The 17,130-nt window shown below is 46.0% G+C and overlaps 1 protein-coding gene across 1 annotated transcript in view; it reads left to right on the forward strand.

The window, feature by feature from the left end:
- LOC147437365 (protein kinase family protein / C-type lectin domain-containing protein) overlaps window positions 1-17,130 on the forward strand; it is a 60,313-nt gene that overhangs the window by 25,427 nt on the left and 17,756 nt on the right. The window contains exons 2-3 of the mRNA XM_086486913.1: window positions 14,102-14,503; window positions 14,612-15,221. Of these exons, the coding sequence (XP_086343039.1) occupies window positions 14,102-14,503; window positions 14,612-15,221 (1,012 nt within the window). The remainder of the gene's footprint in view (window positions 1-14,101; window positions 14,504-14,611; window positions 15,222-17,130) is intronic.

The raw sequence follows: 17,130 nt of genomic DNA on the forward strand, positions 1-17,130 counted from the left end.
CCTCTGGACTTGCTCAGCTTAGTCGTTTCTTTCTTTTCTCTAGGAATCTACGGCCCGCCTGGCTGCAGCGAGGGAAGAGCAGCAGCGTCCCCAACGGGGCGTTGCTTCCTTGCAGAGGATGCAGGAGCAACACCTAGACAATCCTTGGTTGGAGGAGCAGCTACAACAGGCTCGCCAGGAGCTTGCCAGCATAGAGGAGAGACGTCATGAGTTTGCTTTCCATCGACGGGTATCTCAGTGGACCTAGGTGGGTGACAGAGTGACTGGGGTGTTCTTTGAGGCAGTGGGACCCCATCATGCGTGCACGAGTATCACGTGCACATCTAACCCTATGTGTATGTGGACAAGCTACTTCATGACATGGGTTCAGTTCAATTAGATTAGGAAGTGATCTGGCACTTTGTGAGTTTGTTCGCAGACCGTGCATGTCCAGGCACTTAGAATAGATGCATATCCTCTAGTTGCACACAGCATGATAATTGGGCGTGTCGATTCCTAATCATGTTTTTGAAGAGTGACAGGAAACCCAAGAAATAAGGGCTTTGTTCAGCCTCCCCTTGTGCCTCTTTTCACTCATTGAGAGCGGACCGTGCACTTAGCGGCCGGCCAATCGACGTGAGGTGGGAAAAAGCAACCTTGGTGTGAGCGCAAGGCCGCAAAGGCGTGCGCCCGCGGAAAAGAGAAGAGCTCGGGTGAAGAGAAGATCCTTCTCTAACATAGATTGCAAGCTACAGAAGAACCTCAAGAACCTCAAGACGCTCAAGAACCTCAAGACCCTCAAGAACCTCAAGAACTCAAGAACCTCAAGAACCCAAGAACCCAAGACCCACAAGAACCCAAGTTCCTCGTGAACTTAAGAACCCAAGACTTCAGTGTATGGTCATTACCCGAGGCGGAATGGATACTTCCCATGGAGGTGATGAGCATGGCAGTGGTGAAGAAGAATTTTCCCCACCAGGAGGTTTTTCTGACCCTCCCCCTTCCCCATCTACGCAAAGGAGTGCATTAACTCCTATGGAGGCTTTCGACAAGATGGTGATGGACAGGAAGTTAGAATGCGAAGCAAGAAGAGTAGAAAGAAAAACAGAAATAGCCCGCGAACACGAAGAAAGCATGGCAGCCATAGCCCGTGAAAACGAAGAAAGAATGGCAGCCATAGAGCGTGACCACAACGAAAGGAAAGCCGCATTGTTCCGATTCTTTTTTAATGTGCAGGCGCAACTTAAAGGAAGGAGACTCTCTCAGTCTTATCTTCTCCAAAGCACGACACACATGATTTGCATGATAATGATAAGCATGATGAATTGCATGATCAAGATGTGATTACTCACGAGTATGATGATTTGAATGATCAAGATGTGATTATTCACGAGCATGATGATTTGCAGGATAAAGATGTGATTGTTCACAAGGATGACGATTTAGTTGATACTTTGTCTAGTGAAGATAACCTCATTGCAGATTCGATCAAATCTCGAAGAACCGATCTTGGCTCTCGAGTCGAGGTCCAAAGAACCCCCACATGAAGTATTATGTATTCGAATGATTAGTCAACACGCATTGTTTGATTGTTTCATTCGTGATAGTTTCCTGTATTTTAATCACCGTCCTTATGTGATCCCTTTTCACAGGCGTGCCATATTGTACGATGAACACGATTCACTCATGAATGAGCACGGATGTATGCGGAACTCTCATGAAAAGATGAAATGTTTGCATTCAAGGAATTCACATTCCATGTCTCTTCCTTGGCATGACATAATATCAAAAAGAGCACAAGAAAGATTGAGCATCAAGCATTGGCATTTCCATTGTGATTTGCCACAGTTGACAGATTTAGATCAGAAAGACAAGTTTCGAATCCATTGTTTGCGTGTGTTTGATGAACGGCTTGGCACTCTGTCTCTATGTTCATCTATATTGCATGTACAGTTTTTTCGAAAGACTAGAATTTTTCCAGTCACTTTACATGGAATGGGTATGTTCATGTGTTTGTGTTGGAAGTGGTTTCATGAATTTTCATCCTCGGAGATTCTTGAACATGGTAGATGCATGACTCTCGACGAAGTTGAAGCATTGAAGGAGCCACAGATGACTTTGTCGCTTTCGGCACGGCCCAAAGAAGCAAGCATTGCAGACCTTTATGAAGTTCAAGTATCGCATGACTCACGCATTAGAGTGGGCCGGTGTCACGTGCACATGTAACCCCATGTGTACGTGGACAAGCTACTTCATGACATGGGTTCAGTTTAGTTAGATTAGGAAGTGATCTGGCACTCTTGTGAGTCTGTTCGCAGACCGTGCATGTCCAGGCACTTAGAATAGATGCATATCCTCTGGTTGCACGCAGCATGATCGTCAAATTTCCATCAGAACCCATCAGGGGCATTTTTACAGTGCATAGACCTATTTTCCCTATTTTAGCCAATTTTCACTTATTATTTTGAAGTGACTTTTGTTGGGAACGAGGTAGGGCAATCTGACTAAGCCAATATATAAGGAAACCTAGCGCTAGCACTTTCTCCCAAAAGAGGCAGCAGGGACCAGACATCCAACAGGCACCTTCTCAGCAAGACCCCACCCCCCCTCCCAGCATACCTAGCGTTTTTGCCAAGCAGAAGCCTAGCGTTTTCATCAACAGCAGAGCCTTGGCATTTTGCATTGCAGATCAGCCCCGGCGATATCAAGACCAGCGGAAACAATAGCGGTTTTGCAGCAGAACTCAGAACCAGCCCTAGCATTTTTGTATTGGCAAGCAAGCCTAGCGTTTTGCAGATTCACCGCGACGGAATCATCAGAAGCACCAACGTTTTCAGTTTTCAGTTGCCAGATCCCGCAGAGCAAAAGCCTGGAAAATGCAGATTTCAGCATTTGTGTTTTGAGCGCGTCGTCGTTGCATCGTCGTCATCGACATCATCACCGACACAGAGTCAACATTCAGCAAATAAAGATTTGCAGATTTCAGCCATTAGCGTTTTCAGATTTCAGTCCGTCTCGTCGTCAAATCCATAGCATTGTAGAGATTTGTGCAATCGATAGTAGACCGCTCTCGCCATAGAGAGTGGGGCCTTCGGAGGAGGGTTTGACAACATTCTGGTGTCGTATTCTTCTCTCTCTATCTCTCAATCTCAGCACCTTCATTGAGAGTGTTTACCACTTTGTTTTTGATCATTTGCACTCTCTCACTAAAGGATCGGAAGGCTCTCTCTTCCATAAGTAAAAGGAACCCTTGAGCACAGTTTGGAGCACTAATCTTGAGCAAAGTTCAACATTCACTTCCGTTGCACCTTACAACCAGTGTCAGCCAGTTGAGGAGACCCGACGGGTCCTGACTTTTAGTCGGAGCATCAAGATGCATGCTGAGAGCAGGTTTGGGCACAGATGCCTTGTCTTATGACTGGGAGATGTGCCAGAGGCTTGAGTTGCCTCTTTAGCTAGAGGAGCTCCATGCGGCCCTCAGAGCACTTCCCCGAGGTAGTTGTCTCGGTGAGGATGGTTTGACTCCCAGTTTTTTCTTGGAATATTGGGGATTGCTTGGCTCAGATCTTTGCAGTGCTTTTCAATACATCTTGCACACAAGAGAGTTGCCTGACAACATGAGTGAGGGCTTGATCTACCTCATTCCCAAGGAGGGTGGCTCCTTGGATGAGATTCGGCAATGGCGGCCTATCACCATCCTCAACTCAGCCACTTCTAGAGAGCATTATACATGGGACCTAGACAGGTTTTGTCAAGGAGCACAGTATCCTTGACAACATCTTCACGTTTTGGGAGGCGTTTGCCCTCGTGCGCCTCCGAGGTGAAGATCTAGTGATACTTCTTCTCGATTTTGAGAAGGCCTACGACAGAGTTGACTGGGACTTCTTAGAGGGCACTCTACGCAGGATGGGCTTCTTAGATGCTTGGATGAGAGGTGTGTCAGCTCTCTACAGACGTGTAGACAGTCAGGTGCTTTTGGTAGGATGTAGAGGAGACCGTTTCATGCTCACACGCTCGGTGAGACAGGGCTGTCCTCTAGCCCCCTTCCTCTTTCTGTTCTATGCTGAGGCGATGAGTAGATTCTTGGTTTCACAACAGGTTGGTCTGCGTGGCTTAGCGTTCCCTATTGTGGGCGATGAGCTACTGGATGCTGAGTTTGCAGATGACTCAGCTTTGTACTTGGAGGCAAGGAGGCCAACATGCACAGGTATGAGCAGGCTCTAGAGATGTTTTGTTGTGCATCAGGCGCACCGATCAATTGGAGGAAGATAGTGGCTTTTTCGGTTGGCAGTCCTTTTACGCGTGATTGGCTGCCAGATGAGGGTTTTAGATGGATTCCCCAGGGACTGTAGTTCGATACTTGTGCTGTCAGGCTGGCTTGTACTTGTCTCTCCTCCTCCTGTCCATCAGGAGGAAGTTGCTACATTGGAGTTCGCTACGACTCTCTATGGCAGGCAGAGTTGTAGTGGCCTACCAGGTGTTGCTGGCTACTATGTGGTACATTACATCTTGTTGGATCTTTTGGAGTTCCTGCATCAGCCATGTAGAGAGGCTGATCAAGAACTTTCTTTCGTCAGGGCGCGACACTCAAATAGCCTGGGCCAAAGTAGCCTGGTAGGCATCACTCTCCTTGTTCTCAGGGGGGTTTGGGGATCATAGACCCAACACAGCAGAGCAGAGCCCTTCTTGGGAAGTTTGTTGTCAGAGGACCGCTTCCAGAGGAGGAGCCTTGGAAGGAGTTTTTGCTTCAGCGGCTCAGAGCTCGAGTGCCTCAAGCAAGAGACCCTTGGAGACCTTCCATCAGATGGATCTTTACAAAGATGCGTAGAGTTGGTCTGAGCAGGAGATTGGAGGATTGTTTTGCTGTGAGCATTGTACCAGACCTTTAAATTCCCTCAAAACGCCCAATTGGTACCTATTTTGAGGCCAAGTACATCCCTGTTTACATAGCAGGCCCGAAGGCATCAAACAAAAAACTCTCAAGTCTAGATATTGTGAGAGTGTGCATGTGCGGAAGCGTGAGAGCAGAGAGAGAGAGAGGGAGACAGTAGACACAAACGCTAGTGTAGGGGAAGAGGGGGCGATCAGCCCCCCTGACTACCAGAGCATAAGATACCAGTACAATGTCAATCTGTGATATGTGTACCCCCCCCCGGGTCCCATATATATGAGTGCCCAAGTTGGGCGCCCAACTCAGGTGGGCGGCCGGACAAGGTACAACCTAGACTATGGGTGGCCAGCCTGGAGACACTAGCCGTACAAGGAAGTGCTCGAGACTTGCGTGAAGCAAGAGAGTGGTGTAAATCTAACACCCCCTTTGAGCACCTGATGTTGAACAAACCGCGTGAAGCCGAGATTTGAGGCAAAGGATAAAGATGTTTGCTTCAATGTCCACTGAAGGATACTCCATGAGTGTAGCAGCAGTATGGGGTGTCCCAACCTCGGAGAGATCTCCATGTAAAGTGCCGTCACGAGCAGTGTAGCAACTGCTATACTCCGCTAATGCAATGTGAAGATACTGCGTGAAGGTCCCAAACTGAGTGTGAAAACAACTCCTTGTTGTGAAAGAAGTGCCAATAGACCTGCAAGTGTCGTGCCCAATAGGATCTCTGGTGTCTGTAGTCAAACCGTCTAGAGTAAATGGCGAAGCCCAGGAACCATCATGAGAATGACCGGAATCAGCCCTAGACTCAGCGTTTTCAGTTTTCAGCAGTCAGTTTCCGCAATAGAACCCCCAAACCTCACAGATCTCACCTTCCCGCAGCAGATCCTTGCCGCACGGTCAGACCCAGCGTAGTTTGCAGATTCAACTTGGAAAACGCAGATTTCAGCATCTGCGTTTTCAACATGTCGTCGTTGCATCGTCGTCATCGACATCGTCACCGACATAGAGTCAGAATTCAGCAGATAAACATTTGCAGATTTCAGCCCTTAGCATTTTCAGATTTCAGCCCGTCTCGTCGCCGTCCTCATCGTCGGCAAGTCCAAAGCATTGTAGAGATTTGTGCAATCAATAGTAGCTCTCTCGCCATAGAGAGTGGGGCCTTCGGAGGAGGGTCTGACAACATTCTGGTGTCGTATTCTTCTCTCTCTATCTCTCAGTCTCAGCACCATCATTCACAGTGTTCATCACTTTGTTTGTGTCCATTGCACTGTCTCACTAAAGGACGGAAGGCTCTCCCTTCCGTAAGTAAAAGGAACCTTGAGCACAGTTCGGAGCACTCATCTTGAGCAAAGTTCAACATTCACTTCTGCTGCACCTTACATTGGTATCAGAGCTTTGGCAGTGTTCTGTATCACTCAAGGAAAGAACCACAATAATTTTTTTGCTTGTTGCGGTCGCACGTAAGCCAAGTCCTCTTGGGCATGTCGATTCCTAATCGTGTTTTTGAAGAGTGAGAGGAAACCCAAGAAAGAAGGGCTTGTCCAGCCTCCCCTTGTGCCTCTTTTCACTCATTGAGAGCGGACTGTGCACTTAGCGGCCGGCCAATCGACGTGAGGTGGGAAAAAGCAACCTTGGTGTGAGCGCAAGGCAGCTAAGGGGTGCGCCCACAGGGAAGAGTATAGCTTGGGTGAAGAGAAGATCCTTCTCTAACACAGATTGCAAGCGAAAGAAGAACCGCAAGAACCTCAAGAACCGCAAGAACTCAAGAACCTCAAGAACCCAAAAACCAAAGACCCACAAGAACTCAAGTTCCTCGTGAACTTAAGCACCCAAGACATTTAGTGGATGGTCATCACCCGAAGCGGAATGGATACTTCGCATGAAGGTGGTGAGTATGGGAGTGGCGAAGAAGAGTTTTCCCCACCAGGAGGTTTTTCCGACCCTCCCCCTTCCCCATCTACGCCAAGGATTGCACTAACTCCTATGGAGGCTTTCGACAAGATGATGATGGATAGGAAGTTAGAACGCGAAGCAAGAGAAGCAGAAAGAAAGGCAGAACACACAGAAAGAATGGTAGCCATAGAGCGTACATACAACGAAAGAATTGCAGCCATAGCACATGACCGCGAAGAGTTGTTACGACTCTTTTCTAATGTGCAGGCACAAATTGCAAAGGATCAGGAGGAGACTCTCTCAGTCTCTTCCTTTCCAAAGCATGACACACATGAAGATTTGCATGATGATAAGCATGATGATTTGGATGATAATGATAAGCATGAAGGATTGCATGACAATGACAAGCATGATGATTTGAATCATAATGACAAGCATGATGATTTGCATGAAGATGATGTGATTGTTCACAAGGATGATGTGTTAGTTGATACTTTTTTTAGTGAAGCTAACCTCATTGCAGAGACGATCAATCACGAAGCATTGATCTTGGCTCTCGAGCCTAGGTCCAAAGAACCCCCTCAGGAAGAACCGATCTTGGCTCTCGAGCCTAGGTCCACAGAACCCCCACAGGAAGTACTATGTGTTTGTATGATTAGTCAGCACGCATTGTTCGAGTGTTTCATTCGTGATGCTTTCCTGTATTTTAGTCACCGTCCTTATGTGATCCCTTTTCACAGGCATGACATATTGTACGATGAACACGATTCACTCATGAATGAGCACGGATGTATGTGGATTACTCATGAAAAGATGAAATGTTTGCATTCAAGGAATTCACATTCCATGTCTCTTCCTTGGCATGACACAATTGTAGAAAGAGCATAAGAAAGGTTGAGCATCAAGTATCGGCATTTCCATTATGATTTGCTACAGTTGATTGATTTAGATCAGAAAGAAAAGATTTGATCTCATTGTTTGTACGTGTTTGATGAACGGTTTGGTACTCTGTCTCTATGTTCATCTACATTGCATGCACAATCTTTAGAGAAGACGAGATTTTTTCCAGTCACTTTACATGGAATGGGTATGTTCATGTTTGTGTTGAAGTGGTTTCAGGAATTTCAGCCTCGGAGATTCTTGAAGAAGGTAGACACATGACTATCGACGAAGTTGAAGCATCGAAGGAGCCACATAGGACTTTGTGTCCCTCTCGGCGCGGCCCAAAGAAGCAAGCGTTGCAGACCTTTATGAAGTTCAAGTATCGCATGACCCACGCATCAGAGTGGGCCGACGAAGAGTCCTTTCCAGGATTCCGGATCTTATTGGCGATCTCCCTCGACGCCATACAGTTCGGTACCAGTACCTCACTTTGAAAAGGAGGGGATGTCACGTGACACAACCCTATGTGTCCGTGGACAAGCTACAACATGACCAGGATTCAGTTCAGTCAAGTCAGTCTAGAATAGGAAGTGTTCTGGCACTTTTGTGATTCTGTTCGCAGACCGTGCATGCCCAGGCACTTAGAGTACATACATATCCTCTGGTTGCGCACAACATGATCATTAGAATTACCATCAGAATCCATCAGGAGCATTTTCCAATGCATAAAACCTATGTTTCCTATTTTTGACATCTTTCACTTATTTATTAAGTGACTTTTGTTGGGAAATTAGGTAGGGCAAATTTCAGAAGTTTGTATATAAGAAACCTAGCGCTAGAATTCCAGAGCAGAAGAGGCAGCAAGAGCTCTGGTTCAACAGGCACCTTCTCAGCAGGACCCCCCAAGACCAACCTAGCGTTTTTACCCAACAGCAAAGCCTAGCGCCTTGGCGTTTTTGCATTGCAGAGCAGCCCCGACGACCACAAGACACAGCAGATCAGCCCTATCGATAGCAGATTCCCCAGCGAGAGCAGATCAGCCCTAGCGATAGCAGATTCCCCAGCGACAGCAGATCAGCCCTAGCATTAGCAGTTTCCTCAGCAAAGACAGATTTCAGCCCCTAGCGTTTTGGTTTGCAGATCAACCTCAACGTTTTTGTAGATCTTCGCGACGGAATCAGCTCTAGACTCAGCGTTTTCAGTTTTCAACAGTCAGTTTCCGCAGTAGAACCCCCAAACCTCGCAGATCTCACCTTCTCGCAGCAGATCCTCGCCGCACGGTCAGATCTAGCTTAGTTTGCAGATTCAGCCCGGAAAACGCAGATTTCAGCATCTGCGTTTTCAGCGCGTCATCGTTGCATTATGGTCATCAACATCGTCACCGACATAGAGTCAGAATTCAGCAGATAAAGATTTGCAGATTTCAGCCATTAGCATTTTCAGATTTCAGCCCGTCTCGTCGTCGTCCTCATCGTCGGCAAGTCCAAAGCATTGTAGAGATTTGTGCAATCAATAGTAGACCGCTCTCGCCATAGAGAGTGGGGCCTTTGGAGAAGGGTTTGACAACATGCTAGTGTCGTATTCTTTTCTCTCTCTATCTCTTAGTGTCAGCACCTTCATTCACAGTGTTCATCACTTTGTTTGTGTCCATTGCACTGTCTCACTAAAGGAACGGAAGGCTCTCCCTTCCGTAAGTAAAAGGAACCTTGAGCACAATTCAGAGCACTCATCTTGAGCAAAGTTCAACATTCACTTCTGCTGCACCTTACATGGGTATTTTTCCCCATTATCCGATTGTATATCTTTTGGAGTTCTCCCATATTTCTTGTATATGGACCTTGGGTTGACTTTATGTCATGCGAAGGGTCACTTTTAGAGAGAGAGAGAGAGAGGGGAGGCCGTCAACCTACCGTGAATTCTACCTCTGTGGCTTGTTCAGTGTCACACGGGCACGCCTTGCTCCACTTTCCTTGCTCGTTGCCTCTCAACCCCTCGTGGGAACTATCTTTTGCGCACGTCTCCTTATTTTGCTCGTCGTGTGCTCTTGCAACTGAACTTTTTTTGCCGTTTGTCTGCACCGCAACAATTCCCAGCTCTTCATGGACACCATGTACCCCAATTGTTGCAGGTTGTGCAGCTACGCTGCTGAGCCTCTTCCCCTACAACCTGATTTGGGACTTTTTGCAGCAAAGAAGGTTTTTTGCCTTGGCAGCTTTGCCATCACCAATTTGGTCTTAACTCCGCTCTTGGTTGCCTCTTGCCGATACTTACATGGTATTTTCAGTCTTATTTGGGTGGCTTTTACCTGGCAACGCATGCTTGCCTAGAGCATTAGTTGTAATGAGGGCCTCCTTCATGCAGTGGAGTGGAAACCACTTGGAGGGGCTCCCCAGTCTTGCGCGTTGCTATAGGCTCTGCATTGAGTTGCGTTTGCTTGTCTTTGTGGATGTGTATATATTGCTACTAGGTGGGTTTTCTTGTTCCTTTCTTTTTCTTTGGTTTGTTTTGGTTTTCAGTTTGCATTCTTTGCTATGGGTTTTTTTTTGTGCATGTGTGTGTGTGAGTCTGTGTGTTGGGTGTGTGTGGAGCTTGGTTTTTGCATGCTTTGTTTTTGCTCCTTTCTAGACTTTTGGTTGGGTGAATGCGTGTGTGAGAAAAAATATGTGGTGTGTGTGTGTGTGGGTGCGTGCGGGAAGTGAGTTAAGAGCATGTTTTCTCGTTTGATTTCCTTGGTCTCCTTTTTCTTTTTTCATTGTGTTCTTTGTCTTCTGCGTTCCTTGTGTTTTCGCATTAGTTGTTGGGTTTGCTGTTGTTGGCTTGTTGCTCTGCTTTCTACTCATTCTACCAAGTTTCTACAGAAGGTTTTTAAAAGATTGTCTTTAGAGCCTCCTTCACTATCTTCTTGCAGTTCCCTCCCTAGCTTTGCTCTTGAGGAGCCATCTTCGGCAAGTGGAATGGTTTTCATCTTGGCTGATAGCTCCTTGTTAGCTCTAGTGTAGTGCTTTGTTGCTCATCTAATGGCATCCTCCTACAGTTTCTTGGTGATGTCAGCTGCCTCTTATCCCCCATCTTTGTCATCGATTATTCTCTCCCTTCTGTTCATCCATTGCCTTTTGTTCTCAGATTCAACAAGTTGGCGGGCAATGCGCAATGTTAGAGCTCTTGCCAGTGCAGATGTTCCCTGTCCCTTTCACCAATGGTGGCTTTTGGTGGTTCAGGTTCTTGATACAGAGTAGCAGAGTTTGCTTTTGGTGGAAGTGCTTATTAGAGGTTGTTGTCATCCTCTCTCCATTTAGCTTTCTAGGGCACTTTTTACTCTCTTTAGGACATGTTTTTTACCTTGGTCTTGAGTTTTTCTAGCCTGCCATGTGGCTAGTTGTACCCAAATTTTACAGTTTCCAGATTTTCGCCTTCAATCCTGCTTTGTAAACAATGATGTACTTTGCCCTCAGAATCAGCATCCCTCGTCGGATCCATCCTCCACACATGACATGACACAAGCCATACTCACATAAACTAGTGTAGAGAGCGGACATTAGACTTACCTCCGAGTCATATAGCCAATACAGGTTCACCCCCAATCTTGGGAGCTTGCAACCAACAAGCTAGTCTCTACCACAAGAGCTGGTGTTCCAGACCACCAAACCCACACAAATACGGGTGTGGGTAGAATTGCCAAGGGCCTAGAGTCCAAGTGCGGTGATCACACTAGATGGGTGACAAATGAGCCTAGGGTCCTATCTATAGGACTCCTTAACCTCCCTAACCATAGGGCCATGACACATATTCACCCTTGGCGGGACATAGCTCAAGCGCCTATCCTGATGTCTGGGGACGTAACAAGGCTCTTTCTTTTTTGAGAGAGAGAGAGAGAGAGAGAGAGAGAGAGAGAGAGAGAGAGAGAGAGAGAGAGAGGAGAGAAGAAGAAGAAGAAGAGTATTTTAACGTCGTTGGAAACTATTCCAAGAGACCTTAAAGAGCTATCCAACGAGGAGAGTTGAACTGAAGACCTGTTATTCAAGAGGGAAATGGCATAACCAATCTACCACACTTGGGTGATAGAAAGAGAGAGTCGCTTACTAAACCCTCCTCGTTGAATCTGTGGCGGTCACCCTGCTCCCTCCTTGTGGGCATGCATGTGGGTTTGTGCCCACTCTTCAGACAGTCTGCCCTGTGCACCGATTTGCTCCTCATGCCCCAACCTGCACGTGGATGTGGCTTGCCTGATTCCTTTTCATCTTTCTCCACCCTCACCCTTGCATCCTCTTTTGTTGATCTCTGGCCTACGGCGGTTTCTTTGTCTTCCTCTTCTTTCTAACATAGGCTTTTTCTTGTGGTTGTTTTCTTGTCTGTATGTTGTCTGTTGTGCATGCTTGTGACTTCTTTTGTTTGTGTGTCATGCGTGTTTTGTCTGCTTGCTTGCATGTTTCTTTGCATGTGTTTGCCTGTTTGCTTGTGGGAGGTGTGTGTGCGTGGATGATTGCATGACGTATGTTTTTGCTCGTTTTCCTATTTATTTCCCTTGTTTTTTATCAATAGGGTTGGGTGTTTAGGGACTGTGGTGGTCATGGAAGCTGGTGGTTGAGCCTTTAGCCTCTTCTTCAACTTGTTCCATACCATGTTTTTGCTTATGCAGGTTGCACAGAGCCATAGCCCTATAGATTTTCCAAGAATGGCTGCGAGGCTCTCTCTCTCACGGAGTTTTGATGCAAAGTCTTGGGTTGTGGTGGTGCTTATTCTGCTTGGATGCGCCATTGCTTACAGCCTTGGAGACCAGGAGTTGGCTATTGGAGATTCTTGGCTGAAATTTTCGGCCTCCTTGTCATCACCCATATTTTGTAACTTTGTATCATTGGTAGTTTTTCCCCTATGGTTTGTGGATGTTGAACAATACAGGGGTTTTTTCACGATTAGATCCTTGTACTATTCTGTGTGCCTACGGGCAGATGTAATGCTTTCAGGCTTGTAATTTTGAAGTTTGATTACGTAATACGAAAGGGTAATACGAGAGAGAGAGAGAGAGAGAGAGAGAGAGAGAGAGAGAGAGAGAGAGAGTTCTATTATCGTCCTCGGAGGTCAAATATGACCTATGGGACCAAATGAACATGTCACGTGGTGTGAGTGGAGGTCATAAGTGACTCTCGATGCTCAAAAATGGCTGAAATGAGCGTCGCAATAGAGAGTCCACATTGTGGTTGGGAGAGGAAGGTATGTAGGGAGAGCTCATGGCTGAATATATGGGGAAAAGAGGACCTAATGTGGTCAAAAGCTGAGCACTCAAGTAGTGTGTGGTACTCACTCTCTCGCACTTGACGAGGGCATAAGGTGCAAAGTCGATGACACTCCTCGCCAGTGCCCCAACGTCCTGTCTCGTAGCGTAGAGAATGGGATCTAAGACGAATGGAGGCAATGGTGCGGATCGCACTCAACGGGATGGGCTCAAGGATGTAGGGATGGGTTCGGTTACCTCATTCGGAGAAGAAGAGAGATTTGTAGTTTGGGGCAACGTGTGTGGTGTAATGGCTGAAGCGAGAACCTCTGGATTTCTCCCAAGCCGTGATACATTGGCATTGTAAGAAGGCCTCATTAACTTGGGAGTCGATCGACGCATCCTTGACCAAGTGACATGCATCCCATCTTCCAAACCATTTCTTGATGTCAAGCATCCACCCCGAACTTAGTATTTTGCTCTTGCATGTCTTTTGAACCTTTTGACATGCTTCATATGCGATTCTAGGAAGTCGATGCAAAGGGCTACGTTGTGTCTTACGCATGTACTCCACAACCCTTTGCATGCCCAAGACCTCAATGGGAAGCGATCCGGACTCGAGAAGTAAGAGCATGTAGGGTGTTTGTGTCTTGACTTGGAGAAAGTTGGTGAGAACACACTTTTGGACATTCTCAAACTCTTTCCAAGTAGACTTCCCGATGCTTCCACCCCACACCTCCACTCCATAAAGAAGCACCGGTGTCACCAATGTGTCAAAGAGGTACTTTTTGAGAGCCCAACACTTGATCTCTCCAACATTGCACATGTTCTCAAATGCATAATAAGCCCTCTTTTCGGCTTCCAAGCGACACATTGCACAATCCTTTCATTTATGATTGGATGGAACCTCAAGGCCAAGGTACTTGAAGTGATCTACCACTTCAAGTTGCTCATTGTTGTATACAATGCATGGATTTTCATCATTGAGGGTCTTTACAAGCATAACCTTGGTTTTGGATCCATTCACGATCAGCCCGCTATGTAGGCAAAAGCGTTCCAAGACACTCATAAGCTTTTGTGCATCTTCTACGGTATGTGCCAAGAGCACTATATCATCGGCATAAAGCAAAAGCATGATCACCGCATTTCCGATCTTAACCTCTTCTATGCCTTCTTGTTGCATAGAGAGAGAGAGAGAGAGAGAGAGAGAGAGAGAGAGAGAGAGAGAGATGACAAATTTTACTTATTTTTAGGAGCATGCTCTGCTGGGTGGCAATCAATGCAGGAGGAGACTAAGTGCTTTGCAGTGTTCAATGAATCGAAGAATTGGAACAATGCCGAGGCTACTTGCAAAAATCATTCTGGTCACTTGGCATCCGTAACTTCTAAGGTTGAGTTGCAATTTATGCAAACTCTTTGTGGTAATGAATCGATTGGCTGCTGGCTTGGTGGTCACGGTGCTAATTCAAGCATTGGGTTTATTTGGAGATGGAGTGACGATCACACTCATTGGAACTCTTCTTTACTTCAAAACAGTTGCGCACAATCACGATGTACTCAAACAAAGCTTTGCACTTTTGTAACATACAACAGAATGGATATCAACGTGGACAATTGCCACACTTTGCGACCATTTGCCTGCACTACAATGGAGGGTACATTTGCTAATTGTCTGTGATTTTTGATTTGTGATGCATGAGTCTGGTTTGAACCTTGCTATTTGGGAATGTTGCTAATCAAGTAGATTTCTGCTTTGTTTTCAGCTTCAAAGTGCCAGCACAAGTCTTGTCACAAGGAGTATAACGTCATTCTGGCTGTAGTAAGTGTTTTCATATTCATGACCACATGTGGTGTTGTTGTGTGGCTACTTCTTCTAAGACAAACAAAAAGATGGCGAAGATCATCCAGCTCTGCAAATGCAGCTTTAATGCCACCTTCATGGAGAGTTTTTACCTTTAGCGAGTTAAGAGCAGCCACCAAAAATTTCAGTGATGGAAATAAGCTTGGGGGAGATAACAGGTCAGGGCGAACTTACAAAGGAGTTCTCACTGATGGCTCCTTGGTTGCCATCAAGAGGCTTAGTTCAGGGAATTTCAAGTGGAAAGAGGACTTCTTATCTCAAAAGAAGTTAAACTTTAGGTCTTTGAATGAGCAGGAGTTCCTGTCAGAGATTGGGAGGATAGCTCGATACCGGCATCCAAATCTGGTGACTGTCAGGGGATGTTGCTTTAAGCATGGTCAAAAATATATAGTTTATGATTTTATGCCAAATGGACCTCTAGACAGGTGGTTGCATCATCTACCAAGGGGTGCAAAAAGTCTGGATTGGATAATGCGTATGAGAATTGCAGTTACGCTTGCTCAAGGAATTGCGTAAGCATTTAATTTGTTTTTTATTTATTTTTGGTCTTTCTGGGTGACAATTAGGCTCTTAAGTGGAATTCCTGGCGAAGTTATATCACAATGCCTGTTTTTTGGCCCCTCGGAGCTCAGGTTTTAGAAATATTGTCTTCAATCTCCATTTTTACTATCTTGTCAATCCGCCTAGGTCATACTACAGGTCTTGGCACTCATTGGAATGCACTCCCACACTCTATTCTATGTAGCATGTTGTTTTTACAGCTGCAAAATCTCTAAAGCCTGCTTTATAGTTCGCAATACCGATCCTTTTATATGGGTTCTTTCTCGGCAATGCATTCCACGGTTGTGCCCACCCGGTAGGTTGGCATGAGGCAGGACCCCTGTTTCTGGGTTTAACTGGGCTCAGAGTCTTACAATATATTAGGCTTAGGCATATATTTTCCATTTCGTGGGGTCTTCGGGCTGAGTAGGGCATTTCCAAGTTTTTATCTACATAGGGAGACCTCCCCCTTGTACTTTATACATATCAATTGTGAGTAGAGCAGTCAGTGTTTTAGATAGGTCTCTCACTCTCTCTCTCTCTCATTTTGAGTTTGTTGTGCACCCTCTCTCTATGGTTTCATTTGCCGAACGTTTTCTCTCTTTGGGTGTTTTGACCATCTCAATCTCTCTAGCTAGTCTATCCCCCCCCCCCCCCCCCCCCCCAACACTTTACTGCTGCAGGTTGTCTTGCAGATCTACTCCAGTGCTCGTTTGATGGGTGGTATGTGATAGGAGGACGTGTTTGAGGAGATCTATCGTGATAGATTTGTGATCCATTGGCTGCCCGGTCCCAAGAGCACGTTTGCTTGCGGTTGTAGACAAGATGTCATGTGCAGTGGAAGGGTTTAAGGATTTTGACTCAGATTGATTACTCCGCACAAACACAAGGTTACTTTACTTCACTTGAAAGAGAAACTACAATGAAAGAGAGGCAAAGAGAGAGAGAAGAGAGACAACACCCATGTCAGGTCCCAACCACCCTCAAGGGCCCTCTTGCTATGTTGCCAGAGCAAGTACTTGTTTTAATTACTTGCACAAATGCTACAATGCTGAATATTGAGTGCTCCATGCTGATGATCTGCAAAAATGCTAGATAATGGTGCTGATGCAAAAACGTTCGGGTTGATCTGGTGCAAAAACGTTGGCTGATTTGATGGAAAAATGCTAGGGCTGATTTGTTGATGCTGAAGGTGTTGGCGATAGAAACATTGGTGGATGCTGAGGGAAAACGTGAGGGTAGTACTGAGTACTGGGTACTGATCTTCTAATGCTCCCAATGGGGTCCGAGGGGTTGCTTATATAGGTTCTTTTGTGATTTGCCCTACCTACATTTTATAAATGTCATGTCAAAGTCACTTATTCATAAATGACTCAAGTGAGTGTTCATATGCCTATATGCTTAAGTGACTATACTATGTAACTGAGGATATGCAACTATGACTTGCCTGATCATGCATGTCCTTCTATAGGCTCAAAAATTCCAGGCTAGATCCTAAGCTAGCTAAGATTGACGCTAAATTGTAGTAGGAGCTTGTCCACGTGGCTCCAGTGCAATGCACGTGACACAAGATCATCACCCAATTCACCCTTTTTGGTGGCACCTTTGACATGGTATCAGAGCAACGACGTGCTCTCGAGCCGGATCAATGATCTGTGCGAGTATTTGGTGGTGTATTTTCGTGACAAAAAGAGACGGTTTGCTTTCTTTTTAGCACTTGTTCGCTTCCTCCATTTCATGATCAAGGAAATGATAAGTGTTTCGTATGGTCCGAGTTTCTCCTAGTGACAGGTATTAGGGAATGAGGGCTGTTTTGTGGTTGTGCCCGGCTAGATTGAGGTTGTTTTCTCATGTCAGGATGTGTCTAGCCATGTTTAGCTC

This window comes from Adiantum capillus-veneris, chromosome 17 (genome assembly GCF_014529385.1).
Source record: "Adiantum capillus-veneris isolate H3 chromosome 17, ASM1452938v2, whole genome shotgun sequence".
Taxonomy (NCBI): domain Eukaryota; kingdom Viridiplantae; phylum Streptophyta; class Polypodiopsida; order Polypodiales; family Pteridaceae; genus Adiantum; species Adiantum capillus-veneris.